Below are 17,292 nucleotides of genomic sequence, written 5' to 3' on the forward strand. Positions count from 1 at the left end.
GGGAAAGACCCAAGAAAGGGGACTGAACAGGTCAAAGACGAACTTTCCTTTCCTTATAAACCCAAGGAATCTCACTTAGGTCTCTAGTCTGTATCTAACCTTAGGTCCGATCTAATGCCGCCTTCCCCAGAGCGCAGGGCTGCTACTCCGTTTGGGATCCTCTGTGCTCCCACCCCCTGCAGAGGTATGTTGGCTGGTAAAGGTGCAAGATCGGTTCCTGTTGTCCTTCATCAATAGGAACGGGACTTGGTCTCATTTGTTTAATATGGAATCTTTAGAGGTAAAGCCTTAGATGGGGACTGAAAAATGTGCAGTGTGTGTAGCAATAGGGAGGCATTGTTGCCACTAGAGGGAGCCATTTCAGGGGTGGGGCCCACTCTCGGTGACCCTCTTGCTCCAGGTCATTAAGGTGAACCTTTGCCTTTAATGTGGCTCTGGAGCTGGATGGCATGAGCCCTGACCGGGTCTGGGGTTCTCTCCTCAAAAGTGCTCTTGTAATCACTTTATTCCCTCCGGACATTATCTCCTCAGGAGAGTAGATCAGAGTGTGCACGGCTGCCTGTGGCCCGTGGTGTATTTCCCAGGACAAGGTCATCTGGTTACTTTTGCAAAATTACCTTTTGAATATTCAGGAGAAGCAGTCTTCATTCCTCTACTGCCTCCGGAACACTCCTGGTAGCCATGGAGAAGGCAGGAAGCTTGTCCCGACGACAGGGCAGGCCGGCCGGAAGCCCCTGGGTTTGTCATGAATCTGGCTGGGGAGTGGGGAGAGTAGCCAAAGCTACTCTCAGTGCCCAGTGGAGTATCTACTTTTTGTCAAGGGTCTTGCCCCAGGCACTGGCTCACAGATGGGCACCAGCTCCACCCCTCACCACCAGAGGGGTCTGGCTTGGGGTGATTTGGGTGCACCTTCCCCCGAGCCTGAAACCACCACCTCATGAAAGGACCACCCTTCTGTAGCTGTGGTTCCAGAGCCTTGGATTTGCCCCAAGTCTATGTAAGTCTTTGTTTTACTCTGGAAAGTACCAGTTCACAGGCAGCATTAAAACAAAAACAGCATCTTCAATGCTGCAACACTGAAATTCTGTATCGCATCTGCAAGGGCCGCATGCCATCACCTCCAGGACCCATCTCCCCGTCTGACTCCTCTGCCTGCGAGTGTTTGTGCCACCCCCTCCCACTAGGGCCTCTGAAGTGTAGGAAGTGTCCGTCACCATTGCAGCAGTGACAATGGCAACAACGGTCCTAACCAACCTTTACGGAGTGTTCGGTATGTGTCAGGCTCTGTCTTAGGAATTTCTATACATCTCATTTAACCTATGAGGGAGGTTCCGTTATGGTTCTCCATAAACTGGTGAGAAAACGGAGTCATGCCCAAGGTTGCACAGCCACAGGTTGCACAGCAACGGTTACGGTCTGTTGAGTGGGTTTGAGAAGCCCTAACGGTTTATTTCTAAGAATCTTTTCCAGATATAATCATTTGTTAGTTGAACGATGAGCTTAAAAGATAATGTAGTGAAAGTCTGCTAATAGTATTTTAACAAAATCTAAAACCCCAGCAGCTCATCCTATCTAATATCACCCACTTGAGCTGTTAAAGGAACCGACGTGCCTTTTTAAGTGTTACCGTGGGCCCCGGATTCGGCTCCTCCACTGCGATGGTTTGGTTTCCCCTCGTTCCCTGAGGAGGAAGGCAGCACTGCCAGGTCTCGGCCAGGGGCCACGCTGAGCTTCCCCTCACCTGGTGGGCCTGCTCTTTCCTTCAGTACACGGGCTGAAATGGACCGTCACCAGTATGTCCTGCCAGAGCTCTGGGAAGTCTGAAGTGACACTGAAAGCATGAGCCACAGTCTGGTGTTTAGCTGCTTACCAAGAAGCCTCAGCTGTTCATAAACAGGAGCAAGTAAGCCGGCATGCGCCAGCTGGCTATTACCTTTATTTTAACATATGTAGCTGTTGAGTCGATTATGGGACGTGATTGAAGTGTTGGAACCTTTTATACCTAAAGGGTGTAAGATAACTTTCCCGAGTGCTCCATAAAACATGTGATTATAATTACTATAATGAGGAGAGACAGGATAAAATATTTCTGGTGAAGGCGTGCCAGCTCAGTGAGCCCAAAGGTTGCAAACACCAGCAACCGGGTGCTAAGGTAATAAGAAAATTTGCACTTTACTTGAAACCACCAAGTTAAATATTTTGGAGGCAAAAAATAATGATAAGCGAGTTCCTGAGATTGTTCTTGTAGTCCATTCGCAATCTTGGTATTCTTTTCACTAAACTTTACCCCTATTTTTTAAAGGAAAATGAAGTGTAATGTTGGCATATTTCCCTTTAGACCAATAATTTTTTTTTTAAATTGAGAACTCAAAAAAAAAAAAAAAAAAAAAAAGTCCTAGTGATAGAGACATTTTATTTCTGCTTTACTTCTACTGGAATTGGAACAGGAAAGAGAAGGTAGGAAGAGCCCCTCTGGTAAACGAGGGTGGAGACCCTGTGCCCAGGTTTGCTTTCTGTTAGCCAAACCCTGATGAGCCACAGAGAACAGTCAGCAGGTCCCATGGGAAGGCACCGCACTTGCAGTGAATTTATTGAGGACTCATCCTGAGTCACCCCAGAGTTTTCAGAGAAATAGAGCTTTCAGGATACAAGTTTGTAGCTGGTTACCTGTAATTTACAATGCCCTCAAAGCCCCAACCATTTAACCTGGTTATAGTTACATTTTGTTCTTTGACTAGGACATCGCTATAGGAACAAGGTACAAAAAATAGTAAGCATGCAGCCCTTTATTTAGTTTTGCAAAGTCTCTGCTTATAGTTCTGTATATTACATGACTGTGTTATACAAATACAGTTATTTACAAAAACACTCCAGCTGTGCAAACTTGTTGCTTTTTAAAAATGTATGGATAGTCCCATTTCTGCCCATCCCAATATATATTTTTAAAGCATGCATAAAAATTAACTTTGGTGTGGGAAAACTACTCTATGTGCTGTCACATACAGTATGTTTATGTCTATTTATATATTTACAAAAGTTTATCAGTTTATAGAACAGTACAGAAGTGTACACTTTAAAATCTACAATGTAATAGTGTGGGTTGCCAGGTCTCAGAAAACAAAGGAAGGGGTTAGATACTGCAAAGAAAACAACTAGAGAATCCCAATATGATAAAAAAAAAAACAAAAGAAAAAAAAAAGAAGAAGAAGAAAGAGAGAAAGGCAAAGAAAATTTGCTTGCTTGGGCTGGCAAATTATTATACATAATTTTTGTGGCAGTGCAATTGGTTTGATAAATTGCTTTCTACATTTGCCCCTGGGTTGGTCTGTGCAGAAGTTCATTGTCTTATTGTCTAGACACTACTTTCAAATGTACAATGCTATAGTATCAAAATGTTTTGGCAAAAAAGATCTTGAAAGGAACCATGAAGTTTTGACAAAAATAGAAATCTGTAATAAAGCTAAATAACACTAAAATAAAAGGAAATATTATACTATCTGTTTTACAATTTGTATAGTCACACTTGCGTATTTCTCTGTTCACGTCTAAGTCTCCGTAATGAAAAATATTTTTATACAAAACATACTAAAATTCTGGAATCATACATGTTTTACATGCTGAATACATTTTTCCTGTCTCTCACACACCCTTCTCTCTCGCCATACTCTCTTTCTGTAACACATGCTTACTTCATTTAACAGGTGTTGAATATAGACAGTTAACATCATGTAATTACAACAGCGACAAAGTAAAAAAAAAAAAAAACGCAAAAAACAAGCTTTACTGAAATCTATTAATCCAGTATTTAGCACATACTTAGCATTAAGCCTCAAACAGTACAGCAATATTACATTCTCTTGTGAAAACAGTTGTTAAAGACTGTCAGAATTTTTTTAAAAAAATTTTTAAATGTAACTCCAACTTGTGCCTAATTGGATCTGGCCTTTAAGAGGTTTCCTTTGCTGCGGATGGGGTGGCTTTGCTTGAACTTCCATTCTGTGCCTTGTAGCTGGTGAGGCTAGGAGTATGGATGGTCCTGATGCTCTTGGCACCCTGATTCAGTGAAATGGGGGAGGCGGGGGAGGGCGGGGAGGAGGGACAGGCAGGAGGGGCTGCTCGGCCATTTGGAGTCTGCAGTGAGAATGAAAGATGGTGACCTTTACCTGTGTGAGTGGGGCTCTGAAACTTTAAGGAGCCATTAGAGACAGAGGGGATGAGGGAGGCAGAGGAAGCAGATCGTCCTGTTTGGGGGCTGAGAGGGTTAGAAGTAACCGATGGTTTAGAAGCAGTTGGATTAGGGAAGTTAGAGCTGTCACCGCTAGAAGAGGGCAGGGAACCGCTTTTCCCAGAGCTGGGAGAAAGGGCTGGAATCTTAGAAGCAGGTAAGGAGGGGAAAGTAGGCTTACAGTCCCCACCAGCTTTCTTAGCACTTCCATTAGCCTGCAAATAAAGACGGTGGGAGACAGTTCGTCAGAAAGCTGGTAACACGATCATTCCACAGGGTCTGGCAACACAGCCCTTCTGAGAATAATTAAATAAAAGACATCAAACCAAACCAAACCAGTTCAGGGCCTGAGCTAAGTCTCGATGTGCTGTACTGGACCTGGTAGAAACCCCCAAAGTACAGAGCAGAGGATGTGCGGAACAGGAAAAAAGGAAGACCATTTCTGGGTGCTGGGCAGCCATGCATCTGGGTGATTGCCAGGGCGGGGTGGGGCATGGCCACGGAGCGTTAATGTGCCTCTAACGCGATGCGGTCAACATGTATGTTAGTATGGGTGCCTTCAGGACAGTTCAATCACAGGTTTATCTGGCTCATTTCTCAAGGTGTTCTGAGGAACCACTACATTCACCAAAGAAAAGCCAACTGGTGTGGCAGCTTGTGTTAATGGTTAAACTTTGGACTCACAAAGTAAAAGGTGTTTTACTGCAAGCATGCAAAAGCGTGGTGAAAAGTTCAACAAAGGATTTTAGACTTTCTTCATGCCCCAGATCCAGGAAATCTACATAAACCATAGGTCACAAAGGAAATGCAATGTTTGGTATGAACTAAGTCAGTGACTTGCTTCTCAACTGTAAGAGTGTCCATCCAAAATTGGGTTTAAGGTAAAACTACCTGACGATATTGTCGGGGATCCTGCAGTTTGGTCTGCTTGCCGGGTTTGTCCAGGCTGCCGGGTCTGTTCTTGGAGCTCATGGGGACTGGCATCCTGCTCGTCTGTGGGGCCCCACTGGAGGCCTGCGGGGGGGAACAACAGGAGGGGGGAGAGAAGGGGAATCGCATGAGTGAGTTATCACTGAGGCCGCCCCGCTGTGTGCAGAGAAGCTCAACATGAGAAGCCACAGCCCTACATGCAGAACAGATCTAGGACACGGACATCAGAGGACACCACTGGGGTTAATTCCAAGAATCAGACAGAATAAACTGCTCCACTACTGATCAAACGGATTTTAATGTGAGTATCAGAGCAATCATTTCAACGGCAAATGGATGACCCAGCATCCTTGCATTTACCCAACACCAATCAGCAACAGGGGTAAAAACAGAATCAATTAGCTGTTAGACACCCAGTTGTTGTTGTTTTGAAGGGAAGGAGAAAGTGTGAGAGAAAAAAGTATCAAGGCCAAGAGACAAAAAAAAAAAAAAAAAAAGAGCCACCTGAAAGGAAGCAAGTAAATCACAAGACACCTTTTGCTAATGGTGATTATGGCAGATTTAAGAAAGCAGCTGGGTCTTTTAATTTTCCATCAGACCAAGATACCTTACGTGAAGCTGAAGGTATTGATGAGGGGGGCTCTAGGGCAGTGGGAACTTCTTCCAGAACTAGCAAGGATTGGGGAGAGGCCTCCCGGGCTACGTGGCATGAGCTTGCAACAGAATCTCTGTTGGAGGAACATGTGGTCTCAACTAGGGCTTTGGGGCTCATTTCACTGATTGTGTTTTCCAGCTGTTTGATGGTCTGCTCCAGGCTGTCGAGCGTTCTGTAGGTGTTATTCCGAATTTCATCCGTTCTGGAGGCGGGAGATGTGCTGTCCAGGCCGGGCGGCTCTCGCCTCCGGAGCCTGCCGGGGAGGGTGTCCTCGGGCTGAGGCCGGGTGATTTCGAACCGGCCGGCTTCCCTGTGCTGCTTCAGCGCCCCGTCCTCCTCTTCCTCCTCGTAGACCACCACCTGCAGGGTCTTCTTGCCCGTTTTGGTTCCCGTGCGGATGGCCTGGGTGAGGGCGGCCAGCTGCTTCTTAGGGAATTTGAACTTGAACTTCTTCTTGGGGCTTTCCGACTGGTCGCACGGCCCGTCGCACTTGCTTTCTGAACTTGGAGAGTGTGCTTGGCCGCAGGCGGTGGGCTCGGCCTGACTCCTTTCCTGTCCCGGTGCCCTGGTGTCGCCGGAGAGGAGGTGCGGCGGCAGGGGCCTCCCAGCCTGCGGGCCTGGCCCGGGGCTGCGCGGCGCAGCCCTGAGCACCTTCTGCGAGGCGTGCCCCTGGGCCCCCGCGTCGCCGCTCTCCTCCTCGTCTTCCTCCTCTATCTTCCCCTCCGTCAGCATTCTCTCCAGTTCCTCGTCGCACTCCTCAAATATGGTTGAGAGTCTCTTATAGGCCGACCGGATGTCCATGGGTTCGTCGAAAATGATGATGACCGGTTTCTTGTCCAGGCACACGACCGGCTCCTCGTGCTCAGTCCCCTCCGGCTGGGAAGGCTTCTCCTTCCTGGCGTCAATGTTCACCGTCTGCACCTCCTCTCCCTTTCTGCTCACGATGTCGCGCACCTCCCCGCTGGAGAGGACCTGCACCGCGGTCCTGGTGATCATGAAGGCGATGTTGTCTGGGGGTGCGCTTTCTTCAGTGGGGGAACTTGGGGTGGATTCTCTGTCCTCATTAGGCTTCGTGTTATTAGCAGGCCAAGCGCCCTTGGGTCTTAGCACAACTTGGCCAAACTCTGTCACAGGAACCCCTTGATCTTGAGTTTTGACATCACAAATACTCATTTCAGTTGATCTAGTGGGAGACAGTAGGTGACACCTATCGGTATTTTCTTGATCTTGCTGACTCATCTCTGTTGTCTTTCCATAATTCATCTTCTGATTCTCGGTGTCCGATAGAGGGTCCTGCAGTCCTGAGACTGGAGGCCCTTTGCTTATTTCATCTTCTAAGGAACTAGTGCCAGGGAAACTGGAATTGACCTTAGACACACTTTTCTGGGAATAGTTTCTACTGTCTCTAAGTGAACTCTTATTGGATACAGAGTTTTCCTTCATTAAGATGTCAATTTTATATTCTGATGTTCTTGATGCATCAGAAATACTAGTCTCCATTCCTCTTTCCCACTTAGGATGGTCACTATGTGTAAGAGCACCTGTGGTGACCTGAGAGGGAGAGAGGAGGAAGGAAACGACACACATTAATCAGACCTGGGTCTGCAAAGGAAGCTAATTAATCTGCATGGTATCACCTGGAACACAGATCTGGTGAACTCACCTTTTGGGATTCCATTTGGGGGCCACTTTCATATTCAACATCAGATTTCCGTACGTCTTCATGGAAAAATTCCAAATTCTGGTAGAACAGTGTAGGACATGTTACTCCACAAAACCACATCCCCCCAAAGTGGACTATAGCTAAATTGTTCCTTTAATTACACTTCCAAAGCATGCGGGCCAACCACATTTGTTACACACCAGTCCAAAGCCTATAGCTCTGTTTACCTTGGGCTGTTTTGTTCGCCAACTTCCAAAAATGCCCTGTGTTTGCACAAGATGAAAATCTCAATTAGCGAAATATTTCAAGAATTTCAAATTTGGTGGGGGAGCAATTAAGAGGTTAAAGGGACTGATTCTGTATGAACATGTCCTCTTTTCAACATCTGATAGTGAGCTTAACAGAGCTGAAACCAGAATGGTGTGGCATTGTAAAAGCACAATACATCAGCAGGCAGGAGATTTCGATTCTAATCCAGATCTGCCACTTAACTGTGTGACTTTAGGCAAGTCATTCCACTTTTCTGGGCCTCAGTGTTCTTGCTTATAAACGGAGGCACTAGACCGGGAGATTTTTTCCAGCTAGTTATTTCAGTCCTTCAGTTTCGTTTATGGAAAGCGTCCTACAAGGACATCTGTATTGGTTGGGTGTGGTACTTTGAGATTAAAAAAACATTCTTTTTCAAATGACAGATTGAAAAGTACTCGCAGTTTGTACTTGCACTTGCCAAGGAAAGTGTCAAATACCCTTCAAACTAATCACACCAAGAAGATCAAATCCAAATTCAGTGTGATAATGCTGCTAAAATATCATCTAAACATTTACAAAACAGATATCTGAGGTTAGAATGGCAACTGGAACATCACGATTAAGATTTTATTCTCTGTATTCTCTGACGCAGAGCAAAGATGCATTTCCGAGGCTTTCACCGAGATTCAGAATATGAGAGCCCAGCAGGCAGGACCAGGGGTGGAGAGGGCTCCCCAGGGAAGCACGCCCTTTCCTGCATAGCTTTACCAGTAGCTGGGGGACCTGTCACAACACTAACACTAGCCATGCCCTGTCATTTCCAGGGCACTGCTGTCCTTTCTTCTAGCTGCAGAAGCCCAAGAGGAAGAGGTGAATTTAGCAGGATGGGACACAATCCCAAGAAGGAGGTTTGGTTATAGCAACGCCAACGTAACAAAGCACAATAACCCAGGCCCCGCCAAAGTCAACCCAGAGCACCCTACCACGCTGGTTAAAAATGGAAAGAATGTTCATCCACATTTAAGGAAAAACACACAAACAACAGAGTCGCTATTAACTACACGGAAGGGTCTCACAAGGTACCAGGTGCGTCAGCCAGTTTCACTTCCCCTCACCCCCATGAGGCCCCCAAACAGGTGCAACGGATGATTCAGCCGGTGCAGTCGAACAACATAATATCTTTTGTGGGATTTTCCATTTAGATGATCAACCAACTAACACACCAAGTAAAAGATTTTAAGAAGAAAAAGAAATGAGGTTTGGGCCTAAGGTTTCCATTCTAATTATGAAGTCAGATGTGAGGACCTGAGTAAGAATTGACCCTGGAATCAAGGAAGGAACCGGCATGTGATGTAAGGAAGACGCCTGCCCAGCTGATGTCCTGCCGGCCCCCTGTGCTGAGGGTGGGCCTGCCATCTGTTCTGATTGGTCGGGGCCCGTGTCATAGCCATCATTAAATATCTGGAATGCCACATGTGAGACAGGGCTAGTAGCAGGAATACTCCAATGAAAGGTCACAAAGATCAAATGTCAAGTTTAGGTTTCACAGGACCTACCATTTTTATCACTGGGCTAGAAAAAGGAATGGATGTATCAAAGCAAGTGCATTAACTTTATTCAGAGTAACTTGGTCACAAATGTCATGTATCTCACAATGATTTCTTAGACAGTCAAGACTGCATGAAAGGGAATTAAGCCTCATTAATATCTCTTTATGGGCCCTGAGGTTTGGATTGTTCAGACCATGGTGAGGCAGGCTCAATACACATACGGGCAATAAACCAAAATTAGAGACACAGTTATAGGAAAACTGAATAAAAGCCAAGTACTAGGCCAATGCTTCATGATGACAGGAGCACCATTTTAAGAAAACATTTGAAGTATAGAAAAGAGATGAATAGTCCAGGAGGAGGTTAATAATGACACCAATTTGGAGACATATTGCATATAATACTCAAATATAGGTCTGATACAGATATTATGGAGTAGATCAACCTACTGAGTATAATTATCCAGAACAAGCACCTGTGATTAAACCCAGTGTCGGGCACTCAATACAGACCTGCTTGCTATTATCCGATGGACCCTTGACTGAGATAAAAGAGATTGACCAGATAGATGTGGATTTCTAATCGCTGGGCAAAACATCTCATGCAACTTTTGAGCCAATTAGCAAAATTCTACAATGAGACAATAATTATCGCCAGAGGAATCTTCAAGAAGTTCCCAGTTCCCAGTGTTTTAGACAAAAATAGTCACACTGGCCCAAATATGCTGTGTAACTCAAATGTGCTAGGGCCTCCCATGATCTGGTTTTAATAAGGCCACATAGGAAATTCCAGAGACTGAAAAAGCAATATATTTCCAATGTGATGTCATGGATTCAATCCAAATTAGTAGGAGGTTTTCTTCATGAGAAAGATTTGTGAACAACAATCTCATAATCTCCCGTGGTGTGCCAAGAGATCCCAGGTCGCCTGGTTAATGCTTCATGTGGCAGACTCACTTTACACAGTACTCTCTGGTGGCTGTGAGCCAGGGAGGAGCAGGTCGGCCTCCTTGGCATGACCTCCTGGCTGGGAGCTGCTTCTCTTGAAGGGTTGTATTAGAACAGCTTCCAGGTTTTGTGATCCTTTAACTCCCTCACTGAGCGTACATATACATGGACTGAGGTGCCTACTTGGAGTAGCAATGGGCTAGCAGACGTGTTTGACTTCATCTGAAGGCAGCTAGAAACTCTGAATTCTGAAATATAACTTCTGGCAGAAAATGTTAGGACTTGAGTTGGTCATGACATGCTTTCTATCCTGAAATTTAGACAGTTGGCTTCATTCAAATAAGATGGCTCCATATCAAAAAAATAAAAGCTTTAGGTCTAATTTAACATTGAAGTTCAAACATTCAGGGTCATGTCCTTCCCCTAAAGTACACAAGTAATGACAGTGCACTTGGTTCCAGAGCCCGGACATCTGTTCTGAAGCCACTCGAATGCCACAAAGCATATTAGCACTAAAACTATACTGAACTTATTCTTCTGGAAGGTATACTTTGAGAACTGGTAATACCTAAGAAAATTCTGTTTGGCATCTTTAAACATATGTGCAGACACATGCATGTGGGTTTCCATGAGGATCCACCTGTGGATGGGGCAGGTGTGCAGCTCTGCCCTACGCTTTCTTCCTGGAATCTACAGCTTTCACCTATTTTTAATACAGATGTTTTGGTCCAGGAGACATGTTAAAAATTAGAAAAGGTGCTACATATTTGGATGCCCCTTCCTTCCTTCCTTCCTTCCTTCCTTCCTTCCTTCCTTCCTTCCTTCCTTCCTTCCTTCCTTCCTTCCTTCCTTCCCTCCCTCCCTCCCTCCCTCCCTCCCTCCCTCCCTCTCTCTCTCTCTTTCTGGTAAGAGTCATTCTAGAAAATCTGGAAAGGTGTATATTCTTTAGTTTGTGAAGATAATGCCTTAGTTTTGCACATACTGTTGTATGCTGTGCACAGGAATGATATGTCTGCTCAGAAAACCTCAGCCAGTTATCTCTGAGCTAAACTCAAAGCTGTGTCTCCATTCGTTTTTTAAAGGCGAGAGAAAAAGGAGAGGGCACAGGACAGGCGCAGGAGCGGTTAGTGTCAGAGCAAGGAAAGAAGGGCTGTCCGACCGCGTGGCAAGCGTGTAATTGCCACGTTACCTTCTTCTCCTTGGGTGAGACTGTGGCCCCCGGCCTAGTGTCTTTAACGTGACTGTCAGCCCGGGACTGCTCAGCATGACTGTTTGAATTTACATCCATAAAGGAACACTTCTGGAATGCCTATGGAATTAAAATACTGAGGTTAACAGGATGCCAAGGGTAGCGAGGAGGAAGGAAGAGGCAGGCAGGCAGGGAATCAATCCAGAGGCCTGGAGATCCCCGCCCCGGCCCTGCCTGCGGGTCACACCAGAGCCATGGAGGCAGCGCCTGGAAAACCTGCTCCCCTTCTGGCCTCAGGTCCGAAAAGGTGGGGGGCGGGGGGGGGGGTGCCTGGAGCAAAGGCGTCCCGATTTCTGGGCCACACCAAGATAAAAGGACACAGCCCTTGAAATGAAACGAACGCCCTTTCTTCCTGTCCAGGGTGAACTTGGTTTGTGCTTAGTAGGGCTTCTTGTTTTGACGTTTCAAAAACATTTAATATGTAAATGAATTAAAACAAAACAAGAAACCACCTTTTCTTTCTTTTTTCTTATTATTTTTTTTACCAGACTCAATTTTTTTTTTTTTATTGAAGCTATAGGAAAAGGTGACAAGATAGTAGAAACCTTTAAACCTTAAAATAAAAGTAATCCTTACCAATTCATTGTTTGAAATAATGACAGATTTTCTAGGAAACCTTGAAAGGTGCATATTCCTTAGTTTGTGAAGAGGATGCCTCAGTTTTGCACACACTGTTGTATGTTGTGCTCTCCGCGCTCTGAGGTGTTCTGAGGCTCATTTAGAATAAAGTGATGCTCTTTAGGAACATGTGGTTCCGAGTGGCCTTGGAGCTGCCTGAGCCCCAGGCTTGTCTCTTAAAACCGTCACAGTTACAGGAGCCACCGCAACCCCTGTGAGCGCGGAGCCAGGATGGCCAGTTCCCAGAGCGAAAGCACAGGCTATGTCCACAGGGGACCAGGGATCGACAGTATGACAGTAAGAGCCGGAGAGACGGCAACCTAAGAACCCAAGTTTCTTGAAATCAGAGGTTTTCAACATATCACCTGGTTTTAAAAAATACTATTATCCAGGGCTCACCCAGAGAATAATTAAATCAGAATCTCTGGGCTGTAGGACTTTAAAAAATAAAAACTCCCTATGTAAGCAAGATTCTAATGTGCAGCCAGGATTAAAAATTAAGTATTTAAATGAATCATCTCAAATAATTCTTTCGTATTTCCTTAATGTCGAGTATTGTCATCTGGAAATAACTGTAGGCAGAAAGAATAACCCATGCCCTCCCCAAGTGAACTTTTCAGCACTGGTCCTAAAATAAGAATGGAGCTGATGCCTGGGACTTTCCCCAGCCTGCCTTTGCACTCTCTGCTGGCTCCCTGTTCCAGGCACCCCAAGATGCCCGGGGCTCCTCTCACTAAGACCACTCCCATCTCTGCTGGGCTGTTAGACCCTGGACTTGGAGCCTGTGGCTCCTGATGATGCCTGTTGACAGGGAGCAGGAAAGCTGTTCCACAATTACACTCAAGGGGCTGAGGCTGTTTCTTTGTCCTTCCTTGGGGTTGGGGGCTAACTAGAGACATTGGCCAACTTTCTGACGTAGCAGGTTGGGTCCCTACTCCAGCAGGATGGCTAATGGGGTTTGGTCACATTAGGGTTACAGCACTTCATTTACCACTATTACCTATCCACCAATAATAAAACAAGAAGCCAGATACACTGCTTTTGTAAAGCTTTCAGTTAAAGAAAGCATCAAAGATACTCAGGCTTCAATGGAGGGAAATATTCTCAGTGATGAACTCTAAGTGGCTAGAACAAATAAATTACTTTTCTTAGGAGGCTAGTGCAGGATTATTCACAAGAATAAAAGTCTCCGCTTCTTTGCTTATTAGTAATTGTTCACCTTGCACAGATTTAAAATTATCTAGTGCTCCGTCATCCGTTTGAACCAAACTGGGCCATGATCAATTCACACCCTAATTTGGGGACAGATGCTACAATGATCAGCCCCAGAATCTGCATATACATTTCAGGACATGCACCAATCCCAGCAATAAGTAGCCTTGACATGCCAGTGTCAATAGCCAGGGGGTCCTCATTGGATAACTGAGTGATGGATGCCTCCATGCTCTCCACTGATTCATGAGTCCCTAACTTTATAAATCTGTGATTCCTATGAAAGAAATTCTCCAGCCATTCTAAAAACCTGTAAATAATTTGATTGGTGGAGGGGATGTCCCAGTTTTAGTGAGGCTTAAAAGGCTCATGCATGTAAACATCAACCAGCAGTGCCATGTTCCCTATAAAATCCAAGCAGCTCCTCTTTGGCAGGCATTACCATGGAAAGCAGAATAGGACAGCAGCAGTGGAAATGACACGGTTTGAAAGCTCTGCCCATTCCAAATGCAGGATGCAGATCCTTGGGCCTGCACAAAACCATGGTGAAAAGGTAACATGTTTTGGAGCCCTAAGAAAGTTGTAGTCTTACCATCTGAAGGGCAAAAAAAAAAAATTGTATAATAAGCATGGGTCAAAATGAAAATACTCTATGAACAGACTTTGGTCTAAGAATTGTGCATATGTCTTTGATTAGTCAAGTTCTTAGAATGTATATCCAGGGCAGATTCACATCCACGATTTGAATGTGGGATCGGTTTTGGGTATAGTCCCTGCACCCTATCCTTAATCCTTTGAGTGGACTGTGGCAATTAGTTAAAAATAAAAATATAAAAATAAACAATAATTTCTTAGATAGGCAAGGAAAATGGGAAATAAGACTATTCAGCTTTTCGGAATATCTGAAAAGATGAAATTGACACTGAATGGGAGCCTGGTATGGAGTAAAGGAGGCCACATGACTCAAGTTCCGTCATTCTAAATATTGAAGCCAAATAACAGGACCCCGCTTGAAGTGGGATTTCATCAGTCCTTACTAAGAAAAGAGAATGGCCAGTGTTTCTGATTTCCTTTTAATTGTTTTTGAAACGAAGCAGAGACTATTAACACAAAAAGAAAGAAAAGTAAATTCTACCAGCCAGAGCTAGGAAAGCTTGCAGTTGATTTTTTGTGTGAACTTCCTGAGTTGTTTTGTGAAACGCTCATTCCCTACACACACCCTAAAGGTGCCCCGAGAGCCCAGTGAAGGCCAAGGCCAAGGCCAAGGCCAGGAGATGTTTACAGGGCTCGGGGCTCTTTGCCAGCCTTCTCTAGCCAATGCGTCTGTGCGAGACGTAGTCGGAGAGTCCCTGATGGGACGGCAAGGAGCCGCGGTCGGTCACCGCATCCACATACCTGGAGCTCTGCCATGATTTTGTCTCCCTCTTCTTCCTCCTCTTCATCCTTGGAGGAGCAGGTAGTGACTGGTGGTGGGGATGGGGTCCAGGCTGAAGCAGGCTCCTCTGTTGGGCATTTTGTGGCTCTGGCCTGCGGGCTGGGTCCAGCATCTTCACTGCTAGCCTATGGGAGATTCAAACCACAGATATTGGCTAAACACCCCCAGGCGCTGGCAAAGAGAGGAAGCAATCACTGGAAGAACTTATGTTCTCTTATTGCCTAATGTTCTCTTACTGCCTAGTAAACTGCCTTCCTATCTCTTCAAACTGAGCTGAAGGAATATTCTGTCCACCTGCATTTAGTTCGGGTTTTGGTTTATGCAAGCTACCATTTTGGTGAAGGGACTGAATGGTTACAATAAAACTAATTCCTCAACCTTCACTGCCTTTAAGAAAGGCCCTTGCATACTACCTCTCCTTGAAACTTGAATTTTACACTGACTATAGAAGACAAAACATGCCAAATTACGTGCAAGCTAAAGCTCAGTAAGCATCTTTCTGTATGGACGCCCACAACCGTGGTAGCTAGTCTCAGTTACCTTTGTCAGGCGGTCTTCCCTTTGCTTCCCTCTGCTACACTGATTTTCAGTCTCACGATGACCTGCTGGGAAGTAGCTTGTGGTTTGCATTTCACGTAAATGCAGCTAAAAGTCGAGTAAGGATAAAACTTGTGGTGCTGTGTCTAGGGCGGCAGCACTGGCTGACGGTTTCCATGGTGGTACTTTCTGCCCATCTAGTTTATCTGATGCTCCGCTTCTCCTCTCTGCCTCACTACTTTCTATGTTCTAAGTGAGGACAGAGATGACCCTGTCTAAGGGTGTCATCTGAACCCAGGGACCCGTTCACCAGGGCCTAACCCATCTGACCTTAGTGGTGGTCTCCTTCCTGCTGGTGTAGACCACGTCGCCGGACCTGGTGGTGGTGAGCCCTGATCCCGGCAGGTAGCTCCGTCTTGGGGGCGGGGGAGGAGGGGGTGGGGACTTGCCCCCCAGCTTGTCCAAGTCCTGTTCTGAGTTTGAAGAGTCTTCTGGAAAACAGTGAGCCACTGCACAATCATTCCTTTCAAGATGACGCCCAGAAAGCCCAGTGCATTTCTATACACTTGATTCATTCTGATGTAAAATTTTCTTTATTCTCTCTATAGTGCAAAAACTAATAGTATAAACCCTGCAGAATAACTGGCTTGAAATGCCAGAAAGGCCTTTCACAAGTTAATTCACCTCTCTCTGACTTGGTTTTCTCATCTGTTAAACGAGTATCATAACAATATACTCTCCACTGGGGTGCCGTGAGAATGAAATGACTTAATATACAAAAAGCACAGTGTTTATTGGCTTATAATAAATGTTATGCAAGTATTAGGGTCATTATTAAACAAAAAAGCAGAGTGCTACTTGGAGAGACGAGAGATCAGACCTAACAGCAAATGCAGAGCCCACTGCATGGCATCCAAACCCTCACTCCCCACTCTCAAAACAGCCTTCGGAGGAGGGATTCGTACAGGGGCCTGTTACAGTAGAATATGGCCAAGGGACAGCCAGAGAGAAATTGGGAAGCAAATGGGAACAGAGAACAAAATCAGGGAAAAAGTGGGTTTTTTGGTCATGGGCTTGGAAAAGGCTCTCTGCTAAGGAAAGGAGACAGCAAATGCGGTAAATAGAGAATTATAAATTAGTACTGACACCATAGAGTAGGCAATGAAGGTATCTCCTCAGCTTTCCCCAGGAAAATGCTCAGAAAAAGGCATTTCTTAATCAAAACTCAACGAGCCTCATTGCTGCCCTTTACCAACCTTCCTACCTCAGCCCTTTACAAACTCAACCCAACAGCTCACTGAAGTTGTAGAACCAGAAATTCAGGGTCAGCTCCTGCAGCTGGGCTTTCCCCAGCTCTAGGGACTGGAGTGTTTGTCTTTTCTGAGCAGAGAGACAGAGTTCTTGGTAGATGCTTGAGGCGTTCCCATTTAAAGTGACAGACTTGGGAAGATCATCAGGGTGACATGCCAGCGATTATCCATGAACAGTTCCTGTCTCATGCAAAAGGGTGCTGGGTTACGGGGCTCCAGGAGCACTGGGCCCTAAGCTGCTTCCTGCACCAGCAGCCTGGCCTCCGGATGGTCACCTCCACTTCAGGTCCCTCTAGGGACCAACACAGGCTGACCTTCTCAGTTCTCTTCTCACTAGGCCTTGACCTTGATCTGCTGAGCCAAGTTTCAGCAAAGAATCCAGTTTAGCAACACTTCCCCATTCTAGATATCTGATAAGTTCTTCATTCCCTAGCCTGATATCTAAGTCCTTGGCCTGCCTTTCCCAGGAATCCCCTACCCTCCATATGCTGCATTCAGAGCTGAGTCAGTTTCTCTCCTCTTTTGTAACAGTCTTGAATAAAGTCGTCCTTGATGGTTTTTTTAACATTGGTCTTTGTGAATACTTTTGCTTTAACACTGACTGAGACTACAATCCCCCAAATTTTCCATTAATGATTTTAGGAGCTATCTATCCTTCCCTGGTAGTCAGACAATTCACACAAAAGGAAATACAAATAATGTTTTAAAACCC

At 45.5% G+C, this 17,292-nt stretch overlaps 1 protein-coding gene across 13 annotated transcripts in view; it reads right to left on the reverse strand.

The window, feature by feature from the left end:
- Positions 1–2,403: 2,403 nt before the first annotated feature.
- The window catches only part of KIAA1217, a 695,304-nt gene continuing 680,415 nt past the window's right edge, over positions 2,404–17,292 (reverse strand). For 8 of the 13 annotated variants that reach the window (XM_081128701.1, XM_081128703.1, XM_081128699.1 and 5 more), the window contains 7 exons: positions 15,601–15,761; positions 14,694–14,858; positions 11,409–11,528; positions 7,474–7,551; positions 5,763–7,361; positions 5,117–5,239; positions 2,404–4,440 (listed from right to left, as the gene is read on the reverse strand). In XM_081128701.1, the coding sequence (XP_080984827.1) occupies positions 3,946–4,440; positions 5,117–5,239; positions 5,763–7,361; positions 7,474–7,551; positions 11,409–11,528; positions 14,694–14,858; positions 15,601–15,761 (2,741 nt within the window). In that variant the 3' untranslated portion in view covers positions 2,404–3,945. The other 5 variants (XM_081128698.1, XM_081128700.1, XM_081128695.1 and 2 more) reach the window with 4 other exon arrangements.

The sequence above is a fragment of the Miniopterus schreibersii genome, assembly GCF_964146895.1.
Source record: "Miniopterus schreibersii genome assembly, chromosome: 1".
NCBI classification, from domain to species: domain Eukaryota; kingdom Metazoa; phylum Chordata; class Mammalia; order Chiroptera; family Miniopteridae; genus Miniopterus; species Miniopterus schreibersii.